Below are 23455 nucleotides of genomic sequence, written 5' to 3'. Positions count from 1 at the left end.
GTAATTCATAATTGTTTCTTCCCCTATTGTGTTTAAGTATGGAGGAACAAGAGATCCCAGAGCCTACAGAAATGAGAGGTTTGCTGCTTGGGCAGAACTTTAATGCAGAATCAGTAGCAGAAAAGATTTCTCAAATCCTGATTGTTTTTCTTAAACCATTCCCACTTTTCTCGTACATAAATAATAAATATGTGTGTATTTACTTCCCCCTCTTCTTTCTGCAGTAGCTGTTATTTGTGCAGAGACTGGGAGCTAAGGCTCTGCTCCTGACAAGCACTGAGTGTCCTTCCAGTTTGGAGCTGTGAATGACTGCAGCTCTCCACCCCAGCCTGGCATGTGCCACTGGCAGGGAGTTGTGCGCTGGAAGACATTATCAGACAGGAACTTTTGATTCATTTCTGTGTGCACACACAGAAAAAAAGCAAAAAGGCAGGCAATTTTGGCTGCCATCATATCACTGAGATCTTTCATTGTCTCGATCTTGTTTTCAGAAGTCTTGACGCTGAGTGGTGATTGAAAAAGCTGTGCTGCAGGGCGGAGGCTTTCCTCTGCCTGGGCTCCTGTGAAAAGCGGTGGCTGATGCCACCCGCCCGGGACTGGGAAACGGGGCTGGGGTCCTGCCAGCTTGGCCAGGTGTCAGAGCAGCAGAGGGAGAATCAGTTCACAGAGGCTGTTGTGCGGGAGAAATGCCAAACTCAGCTCAACCTTAGCAGCTGGATCTTTGTGTGTTTATCTCTTTACTTTTCGGTGTCATTAGGGGCTGTAAATTTGTAGGTTGATCATAAAGATGCAAGAGCTGGGCAAGCTTGGGTAAATGGGGCAGGGTTTGCAGCTGATTGCGAGTTCCTGTCCGAAACCACGGAGCTGGAAACGTTCAGTCTCTGGAGTAATCACTTAGAGCATCCCTGCTGGTGGGTAAATGGCGAATAGTGCCTCATGAAAGCTGCATGGGTACTCAAAGAGTAGTTCGGTGTATGAATGGCTGCTTTCTAGGTAAGGAACAACACCTGCAGCGCCACTTCTCTCCAGTGAAGGTAACAACAAAAGAAGCCTGATTTGAAGGGTTGGGAATGCTGCGGTTGGACCCACATTCCCAAAATAGCCCAGGCTGGAGACCCTTGCGTTGCTGTGCACACATCGACTCACCTTTACTGCTGTTTAGCTGTTAGCATTGCATCCTGAGTTCTACGCTCCCACTTCATTGTATTGTCAAGCCTGTAACTTTGATTAGATGATTTTTGTGGCTAACTTCTTATTATTTTCTTTGTCTAAGCAAAATCAGGATTAAATGGTTCAGATCCTTCCCTCCCCAGGATATTCATTTCAGTGAGCATATTACAGATGTCTCTGTCTGATACACAGGCTTGCTCAGTGGGATTTAGTCCCACCCTAGGTAATAGGAAATCATGAACAACATTCTTACCATTGTGCTCCGTCTGCTTTTGAATGAGGGGACTGTATCGAGTGGCCTGTGGTAGAGGAACTCACTGCTGTTGCCCAGATTGCTGCTCTTTAGTGGGATTCCGCAGAAAGCTAAAGAGAAAGGGAAAAGAACAATTCATGCCTGGTGTTTGCTGCCTCCCCACCCTACCGTGCACACAGATGCCTTTCCCCAGTGCTGCTTCTTAACATTTATTTATTGGTTTTTTACTGCTTTTTTTTTTTGCTCCCAAGGCTGTTGCCCTCTGGGTGCTTATAAAATGTGACTGTGTCCCAGGCTCACTCTCTCCTAAGAGCACACAGTTCTGCAGTGGCCAGATTTTTCTTGTGTAACAGAAAAAAGCCCAAGAGTTTACCTCTTTAGTTTTGCATTTGGTGACATAGATAGGAGGAAAGTAAAATGTTTTTTCAATGTTTTTTTTTCCTGCAAAAATTTTCAAGGGAAAAATTGTGGCAGTTCAACAAAGTGTTGGTTAGCTTAGGGGGCACTGGGCCCAGGCTGAAATGTTAGAGAAATGCAGAAAATTCTCGTTTGGCCAGTTTCAATTAGTTTGTCTGTTTGGTGTGACCTCCTGCTTGAGTGGTTTATCTTGGACTTCTTGCCTGTGTGGTTTGTGTTGTTAAAACCGAGAGCTGCAGGGGAAGGAGTTGGGGGAAGGCAGTTGGAGAAGAGGACAGTTTGTGTTGTTCCCTTTCGGTGCATCCCTGCGTGCCTTTTGCTGAAGCCCCTTCTCTAGGGCTTGGCCTCTGGTCTCCTCTGCAGCAGGAATGTGTAGGAGGAGAGCTTGATGCTGATGAAGGGTGGCTGGGGACATGGTGGAGAACAGGTCTAAGCTACACCCATGGCTCTCAGAGAGCGAGCTGTGGCCCTGCTTTGTACTTTGCCTTTGTTTCTGCAAGCAGGTGGCTCTGCAGGCAGTTCATTGTGCCCCTCCAAAACCTGAACCTGCAGAAAGGAGGATTAGTCTGCTGGCCAGGCAGCGAGGAGACTTCAACCTGAATCTGTTGCCTGCCAGCTGGGTGCTGTAACCGTTTGGCTCTTGGAGCTGCTTTCACCGTATTATGGCTGAATGTGGCCCTTTGTTGCCTTGGCTTTCGTTCCCCGTGCCTGGCTTCTGAACGTTTGTGTCGTGATCAAAATAGTTCACTTTGACATCCTGCGTTGGTTTCAATGCAAGTCAGAGGGAGTTGTCCTCAAGTGAACCCTTCTGTTAAGTTCAGCCCAAATTCATGAATAGTTTAGTCTTCCCTGAAACTGTGTCTTTTAGTGAATAAATGATTCAGCAAGGAGGGGAAAAAAAAAGTTGCATCCAGAAACAGCAATATTAAAATCTGCCAGACCAGTTTCTTTATTGTTGCGTAGTCTTTGGGCTTGCCGTGAGCAATGTGGACACAATTCAGCCAACAAGAGAACTTCGGCTCCCTCAGACAAATAAGGGCTTTTGTTTTGGTGGGTTTTTCTAATTTTGGTTTTAATAAGCTTATAGCTGTAAAGAGAGTATTGCACCAAAAGCTGTAGTGCTGCAGCAGAAGGAACTAGCTCACATGGTAACACAAACAAGATACCTAAGAGGCAACATAAACTCTCTATAATAATAGAGGAAACGATTAGTCATTTAAAACTCATCCTTATTCAACACTGGCCTGGCTCTTGGGCATCTGTTCAGTGTTTGAAAGAAAGGAGGAAGCTTTGGTGCTTTATTGGAAGGGTTGTTACTGCAGAAGATCAGCTCACTTAGAAGACAAGCTTTTGGTCTGTTTTGGGTTGCCTAAGATGTGCAGTCACTGTGTTTCTGAGGTGACTGAGCCACCATTTACACCCCAGCTTTTCTGTAGTCACTACAAATAAACTTGGATGTGATCTGTCATTGGAATTGCAATGAAATATATACTAAAGAAATCAGTGAAAGAATCTTAATGGACTGCATGTTATAGGTACTAAAACTAGGTAAATACATAAAGTGTTCATATGACACCAGAGAGGAATGTGAACTCATCACTGGAGCAGGTTGCCTGTTTGAGATCAGACTTGATGTGGTCCTAGGCAGCCTGATCTAGTTGGAGGTGTCCCTGCTCACTGCAGGGAGATTGGAGAACATCACCATTGAGGGTCCCTTCCAACCTGATGCAATCCATGAAACTGAAATGGGTTAAGAGGGGTATTAGGAAATGTTAGGAAAACCACCAGTGTCTTTCAGAATGAAACTTGAATTAAATCAGGATAAAGAGTAGGAAGAATAAAATGTTATCCACTGCATTTGTTTCATTCCACATCTTCCAAAGAGGGTAGTTTGAATGGAAGATACAAGGATTGTTATTCACATGAGACATGTGCAAATGCTTGGAGTCAGAGCTCAAAACACCACGAGTGCAGCTAATTTTCTCTCATTTAAATAGGATGGTTAAATTCCAGTAAGTCTCATCATCTAGCTTCATTTTTTTAGATATTAGCTTGGAAATATTCACCAGTAGATGTCCAATCAAAAAACCATAGAAGGTGTTACAAAGGTCTTTCCCATTTAATTACTGCCTTTTGTTGTTGTAGACTTTCAGGGCAGGATTATCCCTGGACTTAATGTCTAACCATGCATCTACTCCTGTCAGTTAAAAGGAAATGCTTTTGTATTTGGTTTCATCTGTGCTTGGATTGTCTTTGCTGGTGTTAGATTCCCATTCCAGAGTAGCAGTGTTTGAATGAAAGTAGGTAACTTTATCTTCTCACAGTCCATAATGAAACATGGTTGTTCCAAGTACAGGTAGTGCAAAAACTTCTCTTTTTAGCACCTACACAACTTCTTGTAGGGTGTTTTAATCATGAGATGTTATCTATAAACACATCCCTGGTTTTTGAGCAGAGCCCTGATAAGGCATCCTAGTTGATGCTCTTTTAGTGGAGGGTTGGGTGGTTTTGGTTTTTCTTTTTTTGTTAACTGTGATCTTGAGAGATGGATGATGCTGTGTCATCCCTCTTCCATGCAACACTGCTATATATGCTTAGGGCTCATCTTTTTGGCACCTCTCCTCCATTTCTAAACAAGAAGGAAACCCCTTAGTTATCAAAATACTTTCCTGTTTGTTTGGCTTACTCTTGAGGAATGTGCTTTGGTAAGTGTCTTAGAGAGACAGAGCAGGGACTAGGCTCTAAATCTTCAGGCTTGGGTTTAAAGCAGGCTCTGAACACAACCTTCACAACATGCTGTTGCTGTTAGAAGCAGCACAGACACAAACCTTACTGTGTGATGGAGAGAAGAAAGTGTTATAACAGTGGATTTTAAAAGGTTATGAGTCATGCAGACAGGATATATCACTAGAAAAGAAAAGGAGAAAATGGCTTTATAAAGATGTTCAGCCCTGAGGGGTTGTCTAGACATCTGCCTTCGTGCCTCTTGGCATCTGGAAACTCATGTGTCCCAATACATGGTATTCCCTTGACAGGAAAAAAAAGTCTGTGGGTACATTTCCATTTTCATAGCTTGAGTCAGGTGATGGATCAGGCATCTTTCTAAAGCAGGGCCTTGTCTGCACTGGTGTATTCAAGCTAATGTCTTTCTCAGTCGGCTGAAAAGTCTTTTAGTGTTGCAGCAGGCAGTCTGGGTGCAGTGAACAGTGGTCTTTAGTTCAACTTGGCCTGGTCTGCCTTTGCTCTCATTTGTATGTCTTCCTAGCTGAGTCTTTCATCCCAGTCAGTGCCTACGAGATGCCTCTTCACTGATGCTGCCACAGAGGGTGGGGGTTCTTACACAAGTAAGAGATGAAAGCCTGCTGGGTGTATTTTAAACTCTACTGGCATCTCTTGCTGATAAGGTAAATTGGTCCAAAGTGCTTTCTCTTGATACTTTGTTCCTTGCAGTAGAGCTGCCATAACGTGGTTACTAGAAGCAGTAATAAAGCAGCTTCTCCTAGAGATGATGGGAAGTTGGCATAACCTGTGCAGGATGCACTGCTTTGCTCTGGTATGTAATCACACCTATACAAGTTTTACATTCTTTATTCAGACCTGTTTTTCAGGTACTCATGTTTCTGTCAGCGTTATATAACGTTTTGACTACGTGTGTTAGAGACAGGAGAGCTGCAAAGGAATCCAGCTTAACTCTTGCTGGAAGGTGGGGAAGGAGCAGGAGGCACTAAGGGAGCAGTTCAGGGAAGGTCATGTGGAAGTCTGCACAACCACATCAGTTCAGAGGTACAAGATAAGGAGGTTTTAGCAGGTGGAATGCAATTACCTTCCTCTTCACTCTTATCTCTCTCCCCTACCTGCACATTTCATGCAGGTGAGTGGCCACGCGGCAGGTAGCAGAGGTCACTTGTTGATGTCATCTGATACAAAGCTTTGACTTATGACTTGACACTCTGACTCCTCACATAGTTGTTTTTTTATGTGCTACACTATAAAGACCAAGGAAGATCCCACCCAGCAGCGTGGTGCAGAGCACTTGAGGTTTGTGGACATTCATTTTTATTGCTGCTTTATTGGTTTTGCTGTTGGCAAGCAGCAGTTTATAAATGGTTCCAAATGTGTGTGTTATCCCCCTAATCTGGGGGAGATCTGACAATTACATGAGCAAATACAGTAAATGACTGCCTTCTGTGACATGCACATAAAACAGGATGCAGGCATGGAGGAATTCATTTCACCTTTGTCTTAATGCCAGTTTAATGAGACTTGAGTATTTGAGTGGCAAATGAAGGTTTGCCCCAACTATTCATGGTGAAGTGCATCCCAGTAGATTTTTTTCCTCTATAGCTTCTGCTCCAAAAGTACAGACACATTTATGTGGGTTTACTGTTCAGAGCTTTGGTACTTGTCAGCCTTAAATATGCAGCTGAGAAAGCTCAGAAGTATATTTTTAACAGTTCAATCAAAATGCCATTTGTGGCCTAGGCATGTTTCAATACAATATTTGAACATCATTTGTCAGAGCCTGGACTGTTCTTTACTTCTTAAGTTGGTTGGTTTGTTTTTGCTGCAAATAAATAATAGCAGTGCTTGTGCCTGAGCTGTTTTGGGCTATGACCTTGTTTCCTCCTTGAAAATGATAAGAGATGTTAGACTTAAGCTATTGCAAAGTATGAAAAATTAAACACTGAGTGTCAGCCCAGAAAGAAATATCTCTGAGAGGGAAATGTTATACTACAGTTTGTAGCTTCTTTGGTTGGAAGTGATTTGCTACTGCGTTTTTGCAGGAATTGGTTAATCTTCAATGTGTGAAATTCATATAAATCATAAAAGTTCTTGTCCTTCTAGGCTTCCCAGGGCATTTTGTAGTGCTGCAGGGAGGCTGTTTCTACAGTTTAACTCAAGGTTAGAAAGCTTCTAGAGAAGATGTGGTGACACTTTTCAGTTTCCATGTTTGTGGTTTGTTGAGGATGTAGCAGCAAAAGAGAAGACCTTTAGTGTTTCAGAGATGTCAGACACAATCTGAGTGAAATAAATTCAAATCTACTCCTGCGACTTTCAGTTTGAGTCAAAGAAGTTTTGATGTTGTTGAAGATGTAAGGAAAAATAAGCAGGAGGATGAGGAATTGCAATTGATTCTGTCCCTGCTGCTTTTCTTTCATCCTGTCATTCTGTATCTAAATATTGGGAGACTTGTTTAAAACACATTGAGGATTTCTGGGGGACATCTTCAGTTTGGAGTTTCTAACTGTCCCAAATAGGTATTTTAGTCAAATTATATATTTTTTTAATGGGATAATAACAGAGATAGGAAAAAGGGAGATAATGATAAAGTCCTCACCTAGCCCTAGTGTTGGTACCTGATTGGCATTGGTGCTTTTTAATACCTCGCTGAGGCAGGAGTTGCTACTACAGACTCTGCCAAAGTGCTTGGAGGGTTGTACTGCACTTGCTGCTGCTCCTTCTAGATCTCCATGAGGTGTAACACTATCAGATGTTGTGGAGGTCTGTGTGACAGCATTGTCTGCTAAGAGTGCACTATTTCTAGTACCTCTTCAGAATGCTTCTAAAGTACTTTGACAGTGCACCCTGCTAAACACAATGTTGGCTGTGTGAAATACATTTTTGTTCCTTCAGAAGCAGAACTTTTTTATGGACATTTTTGAGCTCTTATGGTTTTTAAATTTGCAAGAACCATCACTGAGTGGAAGGTCAATTCCTGATTGAGATAATTGTGTTCTACCATTAAACCTGCTGGTAGGAGGCATTCAATATAGTGGTGATGCAGTTGGTTTGGATCAAAGTGGGCAAATTTTAGGATAGTTTATTCTTTCACTTAAATTTTTAAAGGCTGTTTTCAGTAATATTTCATTAAAGCTTTGAATTTATCTGATAAAGATCATGCAAAAGAAATGCACTTTTGTACTCTGGTGATATAAGTAGCAGAAAAAAGGTACTTGTATGAAAATAGCAAAGGCTGTGGGAAGCTGTATCAGTACACCTTGAGTACTGTGTCCAGTTCTGGGCCCCTTAATTCAAGAAAGATGTTGAGGTGCTGGAACATGTCCAGAGAAGGGCAACAAAGCTGGTGAGGGGCCTGGAGCACAAATCCTATGAGGAGAGGTTGAGGGAGCTGGGCCTGTTTAGCCCGGAGAAGAGGAGGCTCAGGGGTGATCTTATTACTGTCTACAACTACCTGAAGTGACATTGTAGCCAGGTGGGGGGTGGCCTCTTCTCCCAGGCAACCAGCAATAGAAGAAGGGGACACAGTCTCAAGTTGTGCCAGGGTAGGTATAGGCTGGATATTAGGGCTGCCCAGGGAGGTGGTGGAGGCACCATCCCTGGGGGTCTTCAAGAAAAGACTGGATGAGGCACTTAGTGCCATGGTCTAGTTGATTGGTTAGGGCTGGGTGCTAGGTTGGACTGGATGATCTTGGAGGTCTCTTCCAACCTGGTTGATTCTATGATTCTATGGTGCTCAAAGTCAGCAGTGACCATAGTATTGTAGAAACTGACCCTTAGTTTTAAAAGCTTCCTCTGTTTCTTTTTCCAAGGCTAAGCAAACACTGCACAGTGATGCAATGTGCAGTTTAGTTGAAATGAATATGTTTTGAGACTCAAAATAAACCATGTAAACAAATCTTCCTCTAAAATACAAGAGTCCCAAGTGATGTGATCGGTATCAGAGCTAAGCCAAACATACAGATCAGCAGGAACTCCTTGGGGTGGCTTGGAAGGAGTAAGAAGCCCATGTGTATTATATTTCTAGAGAGAAAAGTTTGCAGCTGGTGAGGCTACAGTGTCAGTTTGATCTCCGCTTCTGACCCTGCATCATCCAGCCTTTTTCCACCATAGCTGGTCCTCCCAGATGGCCATGAAGTTGACCTTTGATAGATATGCCTATTGAGTGGGGAGTGAGAGAGAGCCCATGTTGTTGTCAGTGAATAACTTCTCAGGCAGCCTCAGTGCATTCACAGAGGCGAGTCTGGCGATGGAGCGATGGCAGAGCCAATTCTCAGTCCTGTTTCTATTCAGCTTCTGTTCAAAGCGGAGGAAAAGAGAGGCTCTACCAGAGCCCTAGATGAACTTACTGGAGCTGTACAATGAGATCTTTTGTTCCCTCCCAGGAGTACTACTACATGTTTTTGAGCGTTTGCAGTCTACTTGTCTTTTGCTACAGTTTAAATTCATTAAAGGATTAAATGGGCTGAAAGTTGCAGGCAAACCTCAAGGGTGTCTCCCGGCCCCATGCTGCTGCATGTGAAAACAGCATATGGGGAAACATTGTTTAATCAGATCCTTTGTTGTTTTGATAATCTGATCCTTCTAGATCAGTCAGATCTGATTTATTTGGAGTTGGAAAAGGTTTAGCATCATTTTTTTTTTTTTTTTTTTTTTTGCTATGAGGCATTTGCCTGTCAAAAAACGTAGCTTCAGTACATAACAGTGCAGCTGAGCATATGAGGTGTAGTAGATAAATGCCCTGAAATGCTAAGGTCCAGCCAGTAATCCATTGAATAAAATTACTTCTCCCATGACAGGTTTGTGATGCTTGGAGATGCACTGAGCCTGCCTTAGACAGCTGGGCATGGTGTCACTAGCTCCCATCAGCTACATCTAAGTCAGCATTTCCATCTGCATCCCCGCTTTATGCTCTAGCGTGGTCATCCCGAGCCTTGTACTTTGCGGAATACGTCAACTTCGATGGGAATTTAGGCATATTTCCCTGCTGTTAAGTCACTGTTGCTGAGGTTGGATGGTTTTGCTGGGGCCTCTAGTGGTCTCAGGGCTACATTACCAGAGTGAGCTGCGAGCAAGGATTGCTTTCCTCCTCCTTCCTTCGGGTGGATTTACTACCCAGCTGCGGAGCAAGGGCAGTGCCATGCAGCTCATGTATTCGAATTCTAGCGGAGCACTGTGCGTGCACTTAGAACTGAATGTGCTGAAGGAGCATAAATAAGTGGTAATAAACAGTAACAGAGCGTGAAGGAGGAGATGAAGGTTAGCCTGAGAGGTCTCCGTGTTGGGCAGTGGCCACAGGCTGGTTTCTCCCAGCCGCACACCTCATTGCTTTTTAAATTAGGAGGTTGTCAGGACCCTGCTAAGGGCAAAAAGAGAAAGGGTTCCACGAAAAGTATAGAATTAAGGCAGGAAACAACAAGCCCTTCATTTACCAGCATCAAGACTGCCACGTTAAAAATAATGATTATTTTTTTTTGTCTAGAAAGACAGTTTTGAGCTCAGTGTGAGCAAGCTGTAGGCTTTCTTGGGCCATGTTTCTCCTGCCCCCAGTCAGGGTGTCATAGATGAAAAATTCAGTCTTTATTTTCAGTACTAATTCTATCTCTTAGTGTTGTATTTGAGCTGTTGTGTAAGGTTCAGAATCCCTTTACATCTAATTTTACTTGGGAAACTCTCAATCTAAATGCAGCTCAGTGTTGTTCTTTTTGTAAGGTACCTTGTAATGCTTTCCTGAGCGGAGACTGTGTAGAATCTGAAGTGTCTGGCTCAGGAAAGTGAAATCTGCTTGTGATGGGAGAGAAACTTGAGAGCCTCAGTCACTCTCAGCTAAGCAGCTCTGCCACTGTCAGGAAGTGCCCCTCATTTTCATGACTCTGCTGCAGGGGCCAGGCAGCTGCTGGCTCTGGTGTACGTTTTCCATGTTGCCTGGGTGGCCAGGCCTGCTGATCTGGGGACAGTTAGCATTGTGTGGTTGCCACAGGAGACTTGGGTTTTTTTGGGGGTTTTTGTGCTTCCACGTTTTAAAAATTAACCACACACCCCCCTTTCTTTTTTTTTTTTTTCATTGTATCCTTCTCCTTCCAGGGTGTGCCCAAGGAATGACTCAGTGTTAAGAAAAAAGTGCAGGAATGTGCCTTGTTCTCATAAAACCAAGATTTATGCTTTCTTAGTTTTGAAAGAAAATGACTGGCAGTGTCCACTGAAAATTCTCATTAAGAGAGGAGGGGTTTGGAGTCAGGCTCGTTACCTACCCAGCTGCAGTTCAGCTGATGTCAGTATGATGTGCAGCTCGAGCAGGATAACGATTCGGGGTTTAATAAGCAGTTGTTTTAAATATTACTCATTGCCATTGTCAAATAAGCACTCTGTTCTCTTTGTAAACTCCTCCAGCAGGACCACCCCTGAGAAGACATTTCACGTAGGACTTGCTGGGTTATGTGAAGAATTTCAACTCGGTGAAACTTCTCAGCCTTTTTCCAGGATGAGGGTTTTTTTGTTGTTTTCTCAGCTGGAAGATTGCAGGGTGCTTGGAGATGTGCTACTGAACTGGGAGGTGGTTTGCAGGACCTGCAGGTCTGGAGGAAACAGCAGCTACTGGGTTTCATGGAAAAGTTTTTAATGGATGTTTCATCTGAAAGATACTGGAACAAAGTCTAATAGTGCTGCCAAGGGGCAATGGTGAGAGTTGTGATGCAGTTGTATTTGATGTCTGGGCCTGTTGTCAGCCCATTTCCTACCAAAATTTGTGTTGCTTGGTCTTAAGTATTCCTGTTGCATGTTTGTTTTGTAGGTACATAGGTAGATGAGTTGTTTCCTTGTACCAAATCACAGGAAAACCTACCCAGGAAATCTGTTCTTGAAAGTAGGACTGAGGAAGGGAAAACAGATCTAAGAGGTGGCATTCAGATGAGGTCCATTCTGTATTTTTTCATATGTTGCCCAGAAAACTCCTCCCTCCTGGGCTGCCTATCTGAAAAGCATTTACAGGTAAAATTGGAACTAAAATCAGGAGAGGAAGAAAGAACTTTCTCCAGTATACTTCACCTCAAATTTCCATTTGAAGTTTCCTCTTAGCTTTCCTACAAGGCTTTGCTTTCCTCAGCTTTTTAGTTCACTGAAGTGCTGTACAAATCAGAGTCTTCTCATCTGTTTTCATAAAAGCCAGTGGAAAAAACTATATTGGGTCCCTCTTTGGAGGAAAACTTGCTTCAGGGAAGAAAGGCTTTAGAAATGTCAGGGGTGAAATATAAATACATGCAAATTGGAAATAGTCTTTCCTCTTTGACATAACTGCAGAATAGCCCAAAATAGCCTCTGCACAGTTTGGTATGGCTGCCAACTGCTTTAGGGTTTTGCATAGCTTCCTAATACAACTTAGTGTCCTGAGAGGGTCCTGCCCTACCCAATTAATAACAGACATGAGCTTGTGTTTGTTTCTGCTGGGTTCTGGATCTCCATCTGCTCCTGTGCAGTCTCATTAGCAGAGCTGCTCAGTCAGGGATACAAAACCCCAAAAGAATCCAAAGATCCTGCAAAAAGGATGCTCTGCTTCTGAAATGAAATCTTCCCTCCCCCCAGGATAAACCCACTTAAACCAGTGGTGTTTCATGGATAGGCCATGAGTGCCTGCTTAAGATAGCAGAGGGGGAAGCATGTGGAGCTGACACTTGCCACAGCACATTTTCTGTCTTTCATTGGAAATGAACATGACAAATTACTGAGATCACCTAGAATTACTTGAATCAAATAACCCTGTTGTGGCTTACAGTTAAATTTAGCAGAGTAAATGTACACTGGAAAAAACCACAGCCAAACCCTAGCACCACATCCAGAAAGTAATCAGTCTCAAATGAAACTGTATAACATAATTAAATACTAGCTTCTGACTTAAGCCTCCTGTTGACTGTTTCCTCCTTCAAGTAGTAAGGAGCTGATCCAGGAGGGCTGAGTATTCACAGATGTCATTGGAATTGGTGACTGAAGTGCTAGCATAGCTTGGAGTGAACCTACAGACTTCATCTATGTTGGCTTTTTTCTTTTCCTACAGTAAGCACAGGGGAAGCACCAGCATCTTGGCTGGTTAATGTTTGTTGGCTGGCAGGTGATGGCTGGTGCCTGCAGTCTTAAAACCCCTGTGGTGGTTGCAGTGTGGTGGCTTGCCCCTAACCCCCATAGTTGTAAATTTGAGACAGCTAATGGTAGGTGGGCACAGAAGGAAGTGAGACCAGGGTTACTGGGGCAGTGATTTTAATAAAGCAGTCACTTTTGTGAAAGGGTGTTGGGGAAGAATTTGGAGACCACTGTGGTAGCTTGGTCGTATTTCTGTGGAGTTCCCCCAAACCTAAGAGGATGGGGGGGAGTGCAGAAGAGAAGATCTGAAGGTACACATGTGAAAAATGGTTAACTTGAGGAGAGGTGAGATTAATTTCCTGGCTTTTTGCATCTGAGTCACAAGGCACACACTGGTGAGTGCACAAGAAATATATTGCAAGCAGCAGCCTCAAGTAGTGTTCTCAGAAAGGATTTGTGGCTAAGGGATTTTTTTGTTTGCTCACTTTGGCTGTTTAGCCAGCCTCATAACCTTGTATTTACATGAACCAAACCACTTTGTTTGTTTTGGAAACTGGAGCACCCCCAACAGGTGGACTGCTGTTGACAAGGGGTTTTTCCCCTGGGACAGGAACCCTGACTTCATGAGTGGGTGCTGTCTGGCAGCAGAGCCAAGCTGATCTGAAGTCTCACAGCTAGCAGAAGGAGAAGCACTGATGTCTTCCCCACTGCTGACCAGCTCCTGTGGCTCTCTGAATGTGTACAGCAGACCTGTTTTAAATACTACTCCTGCAAGTGTCTCAGTCTAAGGTCTTACTATTATCAGCAGAATTTGGGCTTTTCAGTCACTGGGTATTCTTGAAGATGTGTTTCTGCAGCACATCTTCCTCAATACAACCCCATGTGGGTCTAAATAATTCCTCACTTAGAATACCTGAGGTAGATAGAGCTGAATGATGCATCTGTTAGTCACCACCAGCTGCTGCTCAATTATAAACTGCACATGTATGAAGCTCAGGACAGGCCATGTGTGAGTGCTCATGAATTCTTCAACTCCTCTGGTACACACAGGCTCTACATGTAGCAAAGGTGCTTGTAAATGTAACTTGCTGTAAAAATACAGCTTTATCTTACTTCCAAGCCATCTGAGCTCCTTTGGTGGGTTTTATTGGTGGTGGTGGTGAATTTCCCAGCCTGTTCTTTGTGGTTCAGTGTTTCTGGAGGAGGCCTGCCTGCTGCTGACAGGGGGCTGCTGTTGAGCTTGATATGCACATGGGGCTCTGGAAAGCCAGAGGGGTATTGCAAGGGGGGGAGCTGCTAAAGTGTGTGATAAACAAGAGCAAGTGAAGCAATGGGAAGCTGTTCATCAAGTGACAGCAGTTTTAGCATAGCTTCCCTTTTGTTGTGGGAGCATCATTCACAAATCCCACAGGTGACACTGCAGTCGAGCTTCCACCAGCTTGGTAACTACTTGCTGTTGGATCAGGTGGATGTAGCTGGGAGTAAAACAGTAGTCAGTGTGCTGCTGCTTTGAGCTGGCAAGGAGCAGACTGGGAGGTGAGAAGCAGGGCTACAGGGGACACAGCAGTGTACCTGTTTCTGTCATGTGATAGCTGTTATTCAGGAGTAATGCTGTGCCCCTGGAGAGAAACAGAGGAGAAACTTCATCATCTTCAGTCAGTTTCACAGAAGGGGAAAGCAACTGAAGGGCAGGCTGTGGATAAAGTCAGGCTTTCACTGTTTTGTCTGTAGGGCTGCAGGAATCCCTGTGCCTTAGTCCCGTGGCATTGCTTCTTGTTCTTTTTGCAGTTACCCTTTTCTATTAAGCATTGTGCCTGTCTGGCTTCACTTTCAGATTGCTGTGCTTTTCAGGGAGTCCTACCTCTTGCTCATCGTTCAGCAGCTGTTTACACATGGCTTAGCACTTCTATTGTTTTTCTGTCTTAAGAGAGGCTTTTTCCTTTGTAGTGTCTTCTTCCTTGGCCACTTCTTTGTGACAGAATACACCTTTGTCTGGCTGCAGGCAAATGTTTCCTCGCTTCCTAACAGCTTTGCAGTTTGGCTGGACTCTCACATGTTCAGAAAGGTTGAGGAGGAGCCTCACACTTGCATTTAGAACATCTGCATGTTCTTCATGTGCTGAGTTGTCAGTAGGGCTGGAGAAAACCAAGCATTAGTTGTTTGAGTGTGCCTAGCCTCTTCCTGCTGTGGCACTGAAACCATCACAGGCTGGCAGGGGGTCCCTCCACCTGCAGATAGCTCCTGCTGCATTTCTCCTCACTGTAAAGCTAGAGGGGTTGCTTCTAATGTTGCTTCTAGCCAGGTGGCTTGCCTCATCTTTGTGGAGAGTGCTTTTTGTGGTCTCTGATATGGAGAATAAGATTTAGTGGTATCTCTGACTACTTTTTGAGGGTTTGTCTGCTTGGGCCCATGCTGTCATGCAGAGAGGTACTGCTGATGGAGCTGCTTGTGGCACCAGCTGTGGGATGAGTGAGTGATTTGGGCTTTAAGCTTTGCATTGGGTTGTTGTGATGTAGCTGCTTATTTTGAGTTAGCTTGTGAAATTGCAGAAACTGTCTAAGAAAAGAGGGTGGAAAGAGAAAATGTGACTATTTCAAGTACTTATCTGTGTGTCAGCCTCTGCAATCAGCAGGATTGCTGCTTTGTGTGGGTAAAGCATCATCAGCCATAAAACTGAGCTGGGTTTTCTAGGAGCAGCATAGCATAAGGCAAATCAAAAGAGTAGCCCTTCTGTAAGTGATGTTAGAGCTGCTAGGGCCAGAGACTGCTTCTGCCTGCACCCAGCAGGATGCCAAAACCAGACCCAGAGGTCCACACACACAACCTCCTACACCTGCAAGCCTCTCTGGTGCAAAGCACTGTGGCCTGTGGGTCTCCAGCACTGTGCTGGGGAGCCACCTGTCCTGGGAACATCTATCTCTGCATGTCTGGGTTTGCCTTGCCGGGTGTAGCTTTGCAAGGTGAATTATGGTTACTCCTTGGTGTAAGCGCCGCAGCAGACCGTTCCATGCTAACAGTGGCTGCCGCAGTCAGTTGGTAGCCACCAGTCTGGGGAAATCTCAGGTTTCCTCTCCAGCGCCTGCAGACCTCAGAGCCTGGGGCTTTGCTGTCTGTCTTTGCTTTTGTGCTGCCGCCTGCAGGGAGATGAACAAAGCCATTGACAGGCTGAGTTGCACGCTAAGGTTGGGGAAAAGGCTTACTGGGACGTTAAAGCACGGAGTTCAAATACTGGGAAACATTCCAGAGCAAAATTGTGGTGTGCTTGTCAGCAGTGCCAGCAGAGCAGTTGATACTTCATGGATATGTGCACATGAATCAGCCAGCTCCCAGAATATATCCTGAGTGATTTGAACATGGGCTGCACTGAGATTTTGGTTCAGAAAATGCAAAACAGTCTTTTGTGAGAAGTAAAAGAAAGGTTTATGCAGGAATAGGATGAGAGGGAAAAAGCCCTTATGAATAAAAAAAAAAGACAATTCACATCTGCTTTTTTTTTTTTGTGGGATGGTGTTGAAGGCACTGACTAAAGTGTCTTATTGAGTGAGATCTTGGAGGTTTGGGGTTTGAATTAATCTGTGCAAAATACCTTATGCAAACTGGTGACAAACTGGCATTAAAGTGGGGGGAAAAAAGGGCATTTTACCAGGCATGTTTGGTTTTTTTTTCTCTAATAGTTTAGTACACTTCTGCTATTTCTGTATCTGTAGACTTTTAGGTGTATCTTTTTCAGGTTGAAAAGTGTGAATATTTTAAAACTGATTTTCCCCCCTCCATGTGTTAATTAAACCAGTCCTGATTTTATTTGGGCTCCTGATAGTTTTAAAGTTTTAACTTCTGTTATTTCTTTCTGTTTTCCAGGTCAGATCTACAACTGCCTGTAAGTATCATTCTGTTGCTCAATTAATTTTTTTTTAAACTTCAATATAACTCTCATCATTGTAATTTCTTTTAAGAAAGATCAATCAGTACCAGCTCAGGATTAGAAAGAAAACAAAATCCTGACAATACTTTTTAGAAACAGGCCAGTTTCCAATTTCAAATGCTATTTCCATGACTGTAAATCCTTCAGTGCATTCAGGGGTATTTAAAGATCAGGGTATTTATAAATAATCCCTGTGCACTCAGTCTTTTTGCTTTTCAGTATATAAAGAGATCTGCTAAAATCAAGTGCAGATATGATGTGCTTGGAAAGATTGGGAAACACACTTAAAAGACAAGAGAAAACAAACAAAGCCCCAAACAAGAAGAGAGCTTTAAGGATTTTCTGAAGTGAGGGTTGTAGCTGCTGTACTTGTTGATGATGATGAGTTTTCAGAAGGCAGAAATTCACAGCAGTTAAAAGCAGTAAGCCTAGGAAATATGCAGTGAAGGAGCTGAGAACACAGAAGAGACTTGGGGCCTGTGTGTGGTATCTGTAAATGACTGCACTTGTGCAAATGGGAAACCCATGAGTCTTGTAAAGATACTTACTGCTTTTGTACTCTGTCTTTCAGGCACTGAGAACTGCAGCTCAAAAGATGTAACTGCAGATACAGGAACCAGTAGCAATGATAATTTAGCAGTGAACTCTGTAAGTGGGAACAAAGTCTCTGGAGGTGGAAGATGGACCAGGGCTCTAGCTGATGGGGCAATAAGCGATCAGGACAGCGTGGCAGGTAAGTGGTTTCGAAAGTGACTGGGACAGGAATCTTCATGGTGTTTTATGCATTTACTGCGTTAGCACTTTAAGCCCAAACTCTAGTCCAGAGTGCAAAGAGCATTTCAGGGGCAATGTGAATCCAGCTGCTTTACTAGAGTAGAGGATGAGCTGGGCAAGTGTAATTACACAGTTAAATGCTGTGGCCTTGAACGTGAGGCCTGTGAGTGGCCATGAAATAGTTTTATCACTGTTGGACTCAGGCTCCCTTCCCTGCTAATTATGGCCTTTCAGGTGACAAGAGTACAGCTGAAGTACACTGCCTGGTACAAAGGGTGCTGTATCGTGTGTCTAGAGGAGACCTGTGCGAGTCCTGCAGCCAAGTAATGCCCTTTCCTTGGGTACAGCCAGTTCAGGCTGAAACTAGAGCAGAAAGTGTGTACCAGTCTTTCTCAGCACCCTACATGAAGAGGGCAACTGCTGCAGCCAGGTACAGGTAGTTTTACTCCTAAAGTGAATCTCCAAGAGTTAGAGTATCTTGCAAAGCCTTGCAGGATGCAAGGATGGCTTGATTATTTTCACAAGCCAATTCCTGTGTTACAGAATCCTGTCCTTTGGGTAGAGCAGGGAGAAAAGTCCTTTATATGTTCAGCAGAAAAAATTCTGGCAACTTAAAAGGTTGTTTTTTTTCCTGAAATTTTTTAAAATGTTTTAAAATATTTTCCCCTTTGCCTTTCACAGGGCCCAGCCCAGTTCAGGATCTCAGGGCAGAGTATATTGGGGAGACATCTGTCAACTTAACATGGACAGTGACTGACAACAGTTCCAGCTCCTACACGTACAGGATAGAGTTTGTAAATGGCTTCTCTGGTGACAACCTGACATCCAGTGCCCCCGAAGCGGCAATCACCCAGTTAGTCCCTGGGACCTTGTACACTTTCAGGGTGTTTTCAAGAGTGAATGACAGTGAGATTGAAAAAGGAGCCTCCATAGACCTGTACACAAGTAAGTCACTGTTTCATGCAGCTCTGTTCCTGCTGGGCTGTAGCTTGCTGTGCAGCACAGAGCTCTGCTTACCCGTGTGAAGGTTATACTTCAAAACTACTGTGTATAGCAGTGATATTTTAGTCCCAGAGCCTGATCTGGGCTATTTGCAAAGGATGGGATGTTAGTGTGCAGCAGAAGCAACCATGATGGTTTTGGTTTGGTTTTGATTATCTTCTGTCTCCACGTTCTACTCCATCCTTGTGTCTTTGCTGCCCACCTCTTTAGGTCTCTAAGGGAAGCCCTGGAAGAATTGGCACAGTGGTGAGCTGAGCTTCTGCTGTGCAGTGTCAAAGGGAGATGAATCCCATCCACAGTGACCTGACTTTAGTTCTCTTTTAGCTGCTTATTGATGCAAAAGCCTCCAGGATCCTCTGGTGGCAATGCTGACGTGCTCCTGCAGTCTGAGCAATGAGTGATGTGAAGAGAGTGAGCAGTGGTGTGCCTCTGTTTTTTCTGGCCACATATGTGAGCAGATGTTCTTGCAGACTGACAGGTTGTTGTCTTGCCTTTCACAGGGCCCAGCCCAGTTCAGGATCTCAGGGCAGAGTATGTTGGAGAGACTTCTGTCAACTTAACATGGACAGTGACTGACAGCAATTCCAGCTCCTACACATACAGGATAGAGTTTGTAAATGGCTTCTCTGGTGACAACCTGACATCCAGTGCCCCCGAAGCAGCAATCACCCAGTTAGTCCCTGGGACCTTGTACACTTTCACAGTGTTTGCAGGAGTGAATGGCAGTCATACAGAAGGGAAAGGAGTGTCCATAGACCTGTACACAAGTAAGTCACCATTTCTTGCAGTTCTGCTCTGTGTCTCAGGACTCTGCCTACCTGCTTCTAGGGCTGAAATGCAACTGTTGTGTTTAAATGAGATGTTTTCATCCTGGAGCCTAATCTGAGCTGTCTACTAAGCATGGAGTCCTAATGTGTAGAAGAAAAATACTTCTGCTTTAAAATAAAAACAAAACAAAAGAGCCAAACACAATCCAGTTTCCTTCACCTCCATCCTCATCTCTCCTTGTGTGGGAAGTAGCTTTTTGTCACAGGGACTCACTGAGCCAACTAGGAAAGATGTCACCTCTAGCCTTGCTATTTGCAAATAGTGAAGGACTCTTGGCAGTATTATGGTGGGTGCCTGTATTGCCCTCTGTGATCACAAAATGGTTGAGTTGAACATTTCATTGTAATGAGGAAGAAAAAGACATTGGAATTGCTACACTGGACTTGGAGGGTGTGTTTTAAGCTGTTTAGGGAGCTATTTATTGAAGTACCTTGGGAATCTGCTTTTGAGGGCTTAGGGCCTCCCGAGTGGTGGTCAGTCTTTAAGAAGCACCTTTTTGAAGAGCAGGAACAGGTAATTCTGCTGTGCTGGAAGTCAAGCAAGTGGAGCAGACGACCATCTTTGCTGAACAGGGTACTTACTCCTTGTACAGCTCAAGAGGGGAAGGAAATTGTGTGATTTCTGGAAGCCAGATAAGGCTATGCAGGAAGAGCTGTGGTTCCTGTGTGCAAGGAGAAGACACGAAAGACTGAAGCTCAGTAAAGCCAAAACTGGCTGGTGGTGTCAGACAACAAGAACAGCTTTTTCAAGTATATCAGCAGCAAGAGGAGGTCTGTAGATTAAGTCCTGACAACAGGGAATGTTGAAAACTGCATCAAGGAATTGCTCAAAGTGGGCATTAGAAGGCATTTATTTACTGAAACTGTGGTCAAACACTAGAACAGCCTTCCTAGAGAGGTGTTTGATGCTCCAAGGCTGTCAGAGGCATTTGGGCAAGGCTTTTAATAATTTGCCTTAAGTTCTGGTGAGCCCAGAAGTGGCCAGGCAGATGAACTACTTGATCATTGTAGGTGGCTTCCAACTGAAATATTGTTGTGTAGTGTACTTTAGATCCTGCTCGCTTTAGGTTTCCAAGGGAAGCCCTGGAAGAACTGGCACAATGGAGACTTGGGCTTCTGCTTAGGGAGATGAAACTCATTCACACTGACCTGCCTTCAGTTCTCTTTTAGCTGCTCATTGATTGAAAAGCCTCCAGGATGCTCTGGTGATGATGCTGGGGTGCTCCTGCAGTCTGAGCAATGAGTGATGTGAAGAGTGTGTGTGTGCCTTTGTTTCTCCTGTCCACGTATGTGAGCAGATGTTCTTGCAGATTGACAGGTTGTTGTCTTGCCTTTCACAGGGCCCAGCCCAGTTCAGGATCTCAGGGCAGAGTATGTTGGGGAGACTTCTGTCAACTTAACATGGACAGTGACTGACAGCAATTCCAGCTCCTACACGTACAGGATAGAGTTTGTAAATGGCTCCTCTGGTGACAACCTGACATCCAGTGCCCCCGAAGCGGCAATCACCCAGTTAGTCCCTGGGACCTTGTACACTTTCACAGTGTTTGCAGCAGTGAAGGACAGTCATACAGAAGGAGAAGGAGTGTCCATAGACCTTTACACAAGTAAGTCACCATTTCTTGCAGGTCTGTTCCTGCTGGGTTGTATTTTGACCTTCAGCTCAGAGCTCTTCCAGCTCTTCCCATATGTCTGAGGTGTAAAACATAAGCCAAGCCTTACTTGGACTGTCTGATAAGTATGAGCTGTTAATGTGTAGAGGAAACATAGACCCAGGATTCTTTTTATTTGATTTGTTTTCTTTTTTTGGTTAAAAACAAACCTCCTCTAATCATCTCTGCCCCCCAACCCTCTTCTCCCCTAAAAAAACCTCCAAAGCCAAAAGAAATCTAACAACAAAACCCCTTCAACCAACCAAACCCAACAAAAATTCCCCACAACAACAGCAAAACCAAAACCCAACCATCGAAAGGTACACATCTCTTCCTTCTCTTCTATCCTTGTCTATTTCGTGACCACCTTTCTATATTCCCAAAGGAAGCCCTGGAAGAACTGGCACAGTGATGACTTGTGCTTCTGCTTTTGAATGTCAGAGGGAAATGAATCCCACTCACTATCACCTGTCTTTAGTTCTCTTTTAGCTGCTCATTGATGCAGAAGCCTCCAGGAGGCTCTGGTTATGATGCTGGGGTGCTCCTGCAGTCTGAGCAGTGAGTGATGTGAAGAGAGTGAGCAGTGGTGTCTCTCTGTTTCTTCTGGCCATGTATGTGAGCAGATGTTCTTGCAGAGTGACAGGTTGTTGTCTTGTCTTTCACAGGGCCCAGCCCAGTTCAGGATCTCAGGGCAGAGTATGTTGGGGAGACTTCTGTCAACTTAACATGGACAGTGACTGACAGCAATTCCAGCTCCTACACGTACAGGATAGAGTTTGTAAATGGCTCCTCTGGTGACAACCTGACATCCAGTGCCCCCGAAGTGGCAATCACCCAGTTAGTCCCTGGGACCTTGTACACTTTCACAGTGTTTGCAACAGTGAAGGACAGTCATACAGAAGGAGAAGGAGTGTCCATAGACCTGTACACAAGTAAGGAACTGGTGCCTCTCAACTCCAAGTTGCATTTTGCATTTTGTCCCAAATTTTCCTGTTTTTTTGCCTTGGGTTTCCAATATTTTGCTGTTTCTAAAAATGTTGCTTTGCTCTGGGTGCCTGTGAACATGAATGCCAGTCTTTGGAAGGGAAAATGACTCCACTTGGACGTGTCTCTGTGTGAGCTTCCATTGCCTGCAAACCATTGTCTCACCAGCTTGACTGGTCAGGACTATGTAGAGATCCAGCTGCTGAAACACTATGACTTTCTCTAGACTTTAGTGCTCAGTAGGCACTCTGCAGTGCTGCTGGGAGCAGGTTGTCACAGTAAGAAGTCCTGGGATGTAATGGTGAGGATCTCAGGGACCTTTTCTCTTGAAGATTGTTTTGAGTTCCTTTTGGAGTCTCTGATTCCACAAGGCTGCTTTGGGCTGTGACACTGCCTTGGGCCACATTTATTGAGTATGATGCCTTTTTTGTGTGTCTGTGGCATGGCAGCTCATTTCCAGGTCAGAGGACAAATGGGGGAGGAGCAGATCTTTCTTTTGAACAGGCAATATTCCTACAAAGCAATTAGAAGCAATGTCCTGGAGCTCCTACTGAGTAGATGAGCTTGTCTATGCTGCCAGAGGTGAGTCTTGTCTGCTTAGTGTTGTTGCCAAATGTGGCTTGCAGACACACACCTCCAGGGTCTGTCAGCTCTTGGACCTTCTCAAGGAGCCCATTTTCTTCTGCTGATGGTGAGGAGAGGCTGGGTGAGAGGGCTTAGGTTAAGACCCCGGGCACAATTTTTTGCTTTAATCAAATCCATCCTGCACTTTGCTGCTTTCCTTGATTTCCACCTGTCTGGAAACCTGCTGTGGAAACAAATAATTGGAGCATGTGAATTGAGATAAAGAAAATATCCCCCAGAAGTCCTGGTGCCTTTCCAGAGATGCCCCAGCATGAACTTCTGACATTGGTCGTTGATACTTCAGCAGTGCTGCTTGGCTACAAACAGCTCTAGTTCTGTGTGCAACAGTTTCGTGTCTTGAGGTGTTGTTGTCTTGCCTTTCACAGGGCCCAGCCCAGTTCAGGATCTCAGGGCAGAGTATGTTGGGGAGACTTCTGTCAACTTAACATGGACAGTGACTGACAGCAATTCCAGCTCCTACACGTACAGGATAGAGTTTGTAAATGGCTCCTCTGGTGACAACCTGACATCCAGTGCCCCCGAAGCGGCAATCACCCAGTTAGTGCCTGGGACCTTGTACACTTTCACAGTGTTTGCAGGAGTGAATGGCAGTCATACAGAAGGGAAAGGAGTGTCCATAGACCTGTACACAAGTAAGTCACTGTTTCATGCAGCCCTGTTCTTGTTGGGCTCTATTTTGCATTGCAGCTCAGAGCTCTACCTACTTGCTCAAAGGTTGTAGTTTAATACTGCTGCAGACAGCAGTGATGTTTTTGGATGCTGGAGCTGGCCAGTGTGCCAAGCATGGGATGTTAAAGTGCAGAAGCAGCATTGCCCTGGTAAGAAGCTGTCAGTAACATTTGTCCCTAGCCTTGGCATCACAAAGAAAAGATTTATGTGGTTTTTATTCCTCCTCCAGGACTTTGCTCTTCTTAATTTGGGAAGAGACTTGTGTTCATTTTCTGGAGGATGAGGACCTCAGATTATTATTTTAAGTGCTTCCCACGCAGAGCATATAGTG

The 23455-nt window shown here is 44.4% G+C and overlaps 1 protein-coding gene across 3 annotated transcripts in view; it reads left to right on the top strand.

The window, feature by feature from the left end:
• The window catches only part of PTPRJ (protein tyrosine phosphatase receptor type J), a 72215-nt gene that overhangs the window by 33478 nt on the left and 15282 nt on the right, over positions 1-23455 (top strand). For 2 of the 3 annotated variants that reach the window (XM_064163240.1, XM_064163239.1), the window contains exons 2-8: positions 16508-16526; positions 17143-17304; positions 18027-18290; positions 18848-19114; positions 20515-20781; positions 21492-21758; positions 22821-23087. In XM_064163240.1, coding sequence (XP_064019310.1) covers positions 16508-16526; positions 17143-17304; positions 18027-18290; positions 18848-19114; positions 20515-20781; positions 21492-21758; positions 22821-23087 — 1513 coding nt within the window. The remainder of the gene's footprint in view (positions 1-16507; positions 16527-17142; positions 17305-18026; positions 18291-18847; positions 19115-20514; positions 20782-21491; positions 21759-22820; positions 23088-23455) is intronic. The other variant, XM_064163241.1, reaches the window with a different exon arrangement.

Source organism: Pogoniulus pusillus, chromosome 24 (assembly GCF_015220805.1).
Source record: "Pogoniulus pusillus isolate bPogPus1 chromosome 24, bPogPus1.pri, whole genome shotgun sequence".
Lineage (NCBI taxonomy): Eukaryota > Metazoa > Chordata > Aves > Piciformes > Lybiidae > Pogoniulus > Pogoniulus pusillus.
The sequence above is the reverse complement of the archived record's forward strand: the minus strand, read 5'-3'. Positions and strand labels throughout refer to the sequence as shown.